Source organism: Vollenhovia emeryi, unplaced genomic scaffold (genome assembly GCF_000949405.1).
Source record: "Vollenhovia emeryi isolate VEMERY1.0 unplaced genomic scaffold, V.emery_V1.0 DF939973.1, whole genome shotgun sequence".
Taxonomy (NCBI): Eukaryota; Metazoa; Arthropoda; class Insecta; order Hymenoptera; family Formicidae; genus Vollenhovia; species Vollenhovia emeryi.
In genome coordinates this window covers 9851-15063 of record NW_011966393.1, presented here as the reverse complement: position 1 = coordinate 15063, position 5213 = coordinate 9851, and the positions used below count along the sequence as shown (strand labels likewise).

The 5213-nt window shown below is 44.6% G+C and overlaps 1 protein-coding gene across 1 annotated transcript; it reads left to right on the top strand.

Moving 5' to 3' along the window:
- The first annotated feature begins 1084 nt into the window (after positions 1 to 1084).
- On the top strand, positions 1085 to 2326 carry LOC105556505. Its single transcript, XM_012003603.1, has one exon. It carries the CDS (start codon positions 1085 to 1087, stop codon positions 2324 to 2326), a length of 1242 nt encoding a protein of 413 aa, XP_011858993.1.
- The last annotated feature ends 2887 nt before the right edge of the window (positions 2327 to 5213 follow it).

Genomic DNA, 5213 nt, shown 5'->3' with positions numbered 1-5213 from the left:
ATATATATGTAACAAGTCTAAATACATTCTTAGGGTGATGGCAGAGAACGAGATCTAGTATACATGTCTCTCTTCTCTTTTCTCTTTTCTCTCTCTCTCTCTCTCTCTCTCTCTCTCTCTGCCTTAATCTAACCTACGTCCACGACTACGACAGACTTATACCTCGTTCTCTACCATCACCCTTAGGATGTAGAATGTAGAATGTAGAACGTAGAACTCTCATGATCACCGAGCATTTGCTTACTTACTTTCATTCAAAGACTGTCGTCGTACATCGTACCCTTATTTTCCAACAGTCGATAGCGATTAGCGATGCGCTCTTCGTGTCATCTTGACAGGTTGGCCAACGCTTGTATGTAATCCGTTGACAAGAATTAGAGTCGTCACACTCACTCACGACACGGCGGACGGCGGGTGTGTTCCGAAATTTACTGCCACTGTTGAAAACCTATAATATACGTCACGTAAACTATAGATTTCCAGTACTGGCAGTAAATTTCGGAACGCAGCAATAGCTACCGGCATAGTACAAGACCGTCTCGACCAATGACCATCAACCATAAAAAACTTTACATAAAGGCATAATACACAATGCACAAGGAAATGAACCAATCAGAGTTCACATTTCTTGCCACGATGGAAATAAAGAACTCTGATTGATTTATTTCCCTATGTTTGTGCATTATACCTTTATGTAAGAATGTATGCTTCCCGCTCATAGCAGCCGTATTAAATTGCAGAGTGCGTTCATTTGAAACCGTTCGATCATAAGAATCATTAATAATAACCTTGCCTTGACAGGTACGTCAAAAAGTTAAATATATATGTATATGTACAAAGTACATGTAATAAAAAATAGAATGTCCTAAAAATTCTAGACAGAGAAATCTAAGCTGTGGAAGTATCTTATAAGGAAAATAGTATTTTTCCCAAAATGACGGTTTTTTCCGAAAAAACCGGAAAAATTGCGGTTTTTTTCCCAGCGGCAATTTTTTAGGAAATTTTACAACACTAGGCACGGTGCTTAGAGCATTAGACCTATGTAGACGACGTATTCGCGGGTGCGGATGACCTATCGTTCGCAATGAGGAAGCGTTCTGAGCTTGTGGAACTTCTGGGGCTGGCTGGTTTCTCGCTCGATAAGTGGGCGGCGAACCACCCGAGTCTCTTGCCTATTCAGCCTCAGTCGGTTTCTTCTACGCGAATCAACGACGATGAGTCGGTTAAGACACTCGGCATCTATTGGGACTCTATCCAAGATGCGTTTAGATTTGATAGCTTGGCGTCTCGATCCGCATCGGAAACGTTAACGAAGAGAGTGATCCTTTCGGATATTTCTCGATTGTTTGACCCATTGGGCTGGTTAGCTCCGGTCACGGTTGTGGCCAAGATCCTGATGCAGGACCTGTGGATCCTGAAATGCGAATGGGACACAGTATTGCCCGTTGAAATTCGATTACGTTGGCAAGAGTATTGTGACTCACTGGCGGATTTGCCTTTGATTTCGATTAGCCGTTGGCTAGGACATTCTCCAGAGGTTTCGTGTCAGATTCACGGATTCGCTGACGCCTCTTCGAGGGCGTATGCAGCAGTAGTGTATCTTAGGTTGGATAGTGGAAGTGAACCGCGTGTTTGCCTGTTGGCAGCGAAGACGAAAGTGGCGCCTGTTAAGACCATTAGCATACCGAAATTAGAGTTGTGTGGAGCTTCGCTTCTTGTCAAGCTCATCAGTCATTTACGAACCGCGAAGTTTCTCGCGGACGTGCCTGTCTACGCGTGGTCTGACAGCCAAATAGTTCTGGCGTGGTTGCGCAAGCATCCATCTTGTTGGAAGACGTTCACGGCGAATAGGGTCTCTTATATTCAGACTGAGTTACCGTCGGCGTCCTGGGCGCATGTTTCCACGAAGGAGAACCCGGTTGACCTGGCGACTCGGGGCTCTCTGCCATCCGCCTTGGCGTCCAGTGCGCTCTGGTGGCATGGACCGTCGTGGCTGACTCGGTCGTCGGATCGCTGGCCTCTGCCGTCGGAGACCGCGAGTGTTTTGCATGTTCATGCACAGGTGCTGGAGCCTGAGATTTTAGGCCGATTTTCCTCGTTCACCAGGTTGGTGAGAGTGATAGCGTTCTGTAGACGTCCGCTAGTTTTAGTGCGACGTAAACGGAGAGGTGTAGATCCCCTGCCTCCGTTCCTCTCCACGGAGGAACTCTCGGAGGCTCGCATAGTGGTATTTCGTTTGGCTCAATCCGCAGCCTTTGAATCGGAAATAGAAGCCTTGCGACGTGGTGAGCGCCTGCTTAAGCGCAATCTTGAGGAAGGGGAATGAAGAGAACATTTTATGAGGTTACTTGGGGGGGGGGGGGGTGTCGAAACTAAGGTAATAGGAGGGGAAGGAGGGAATAGAGAGGATAAAGAGGAGGAAATAAGTAAAGAGGAAATTTGAAAAATGATAAGAGAGATAAAGAATGGGAAGGCAGTGGGGATTGATGGAATTCCAGGGGAAGTATGGAAGTATGGAGGAGAAAAGTTGACAGAGTGGGTATGGAGGTTCTGCAACAAGGTATGGAAGGGGGAAGGGTGGCCGGAGGAATGGAAGGAGGGATTAATAGTACCAATGTGAAAAAAGGGGCGGGTGCGAAAGTAGAGGAATATAGAGGAGTGATGATTATGACGGCGTTATAGTATAAGATTTATATGATGGTATTGGCAGCAAGACTAAAGGAGGACTGCAAGAGGAAGAAGGTGATACCACAGAATCAAACGGGTTTTAGGGAAGGGATGTGTACATTAGATAACATTTATGTAATAAACTACCTGATAAATAGGCAGATAGGAAGGGGAAAGAAGATGGTGGCGATGTTCGTGGACATGAAGGCGGCATTCGACACAGTGGACAGGGGGATTATTTAAGGCAATGATAGATGGAGGAATAAGAGAAGGATTGATAACAAGAATAAAAGAAGTGTTAAGGGAAACAAAGAGTAGGGTAAGGATAGGAGGAGAGGTAGGAGCAAGCTTTTGGACTGCAAGAGGTGTAAGACAGGGATGCCCGTTAAGCCCGATGCTATTTAATTTAGTGATAGCGGACCTGGAAGTAGAAATGAGAAAGGTAAAATGGGGGGGGATTAAACTAGGACAGGAAAAGTTATACACACTAGCATATGCGGATGATATAGTGATACTGGCGGAGGAAAAGGAGGAGCTGAAAAGTATGATAGGAAGACTAGAGGGACACCTGCCCGGGAAAAAATGAAAAAGATCTGAACAGACCTGATCAGATCAAATTAGATCGAATTCGTTTATATCTGATTTGATCAAAATATTGGCCCTATCTGATCAGATTTAATCAGACATGAGTAGATCTGATCCGGTCCTAGCGGACGAGGTCAGATAGGATAAGAATAATCTATATCTGATCAGATCCACTCAGACGTGAGTAGATCTAATCTGATCCTGGCGGACGAGGTCAGATATGACAAGAATAATCTGTATTTGCTGGGATCCAATCAGACATGAGTAGTCTGGAAGTCGATCATGAATTTTTTCAAACGTAAAGAGTGAAAAATTTCTCCTTTGCCTACTTTTTCTAGCGAAGGACATACAAGAAGGCAATGGAGAAATTTGTCACTTTTCACGTTTGTAAAATAATTCATTATCGACCCCCTGATCTGACCTAGCGGACATATGGCCACCCTTACGAAAAATACACTACAATTATAGGGTTTTTCCGAGTGTATAAATTTAACATTATATGATAAGTGACGGTATAACTATTTAGTAACATTTTTTAATTTCTTGAAATTAAATTTTACATGAAATCATAATAATTAATGCGGTATCTTGTTGTCTTTCCTTAAAAATATTAATTAACTTTTATAATTATAATTTTAGTATTTAGTGAAAAATACTAAAATAATGTTAAAGTGAATATAAAATAATATTTTAAAAGAAAACCGTTAAAATTCCGCATTAATTATCATGTTTTCTTATGATTTCACTTTTCAAGGAATTAAAAATACAAATAGTAACATTATTTACCGAATAATAATTATTTAAGAAAAACCATATTTATAATGTACTTTTTGTAAGGGATAGACACGATGCAAGTAATCCAGGTTAGATCATATATACAGTTATAATAAAATAATAAAAAAAATATATAAGTAACAATTTAATATTATTTATTACTGTTTGGAGAAGCGATTAAAACCCATGCAATCTGGGATTTGCGAAAGGATGATCCTTCTTCTTCGTGGTCCGCGTTCCGCAACTACCCAATGCATACGGGCTCTCCTATTGGTCCGTGCATAACTCATCCTTCTAGGCTCTTTTCATGGTCCGCGCTCTATACCTACTCGACTCGTGTGGACCGCTTCTACGGCCCGCACTTCCAGCCAATCAGGCAAGGGCTTGATCCAGCCAATCAGGCAAGGGCGCGCTCGGTACCAACTCGATTCGCACGAAACCACTAGATTACCGCTCTCTCCACCAATCAAACACGCAATCTGAGACGGGCCCTCTCCATGGTCCGCGCTTTGCGACTAGAGGTCGAGGCTCGGACGAAGCCGCTCTCTTCCGTTGTTCGAGTGCTTCGTTACACGCCGCTTCACGGTCCGTAGTTTGGTTAACGTTCTTTTGTCTGTTTGATCGATATCGCGAGTGAGAACTCTTTCTCGAGTCCATTGGCATTATCCGAGACGAGGGAGGCTCGGAGTTTTGAAAACCGCTTCGTCCGCAAGGACTTGGTGCCCGCTAAGGCACCCAGGAACCGCTTCGTCCGCAAGGACTTGGTGCCTGCTAAAGCACCCAGGAACCGCTTCGTCCGCAAGGACTTGGTGCCCGCTAAAGCACCCAGGAACCGCTTCGTCCGCAAGGACTTGGTGCACTCTAACGCGCCCAGGAACCGCTTCGTCCGCAAGGACTTGGTGCACTCTAACGCGCCCAGGAAACGCTTCGTCCGCAAGGACTTGGTGCACTCTAACGCGCCCAGGAACCGCTTCGTCCGCAAGGACTTGGTGCTCTCTAACGCGCCCAGGAAACGCTTCGTCCGCAAGGACTCCCTGCGTTTGCTCATACTCTAGAATACCCGCCTATTCCAAAGGATCGTGCGCTTGCTCGCACCGGAATCACTAAATCCTTACAGCCAGCAGATCACCACCCGGATTGATGTATTGAGGATAACGAGGAAAGCTATTCCCAGTTGATGGTTCGAC

What these genes read in the sequence shown, in the direction of transcription:
- LOC105556505 (XM_012003603.1), top strand. Translation starts at nt 1,085, where the DNA reads ATGAGGAAGCGTTCTGAGCTTGTGGAACTTCTGGGGCTGGCTGGTTTC.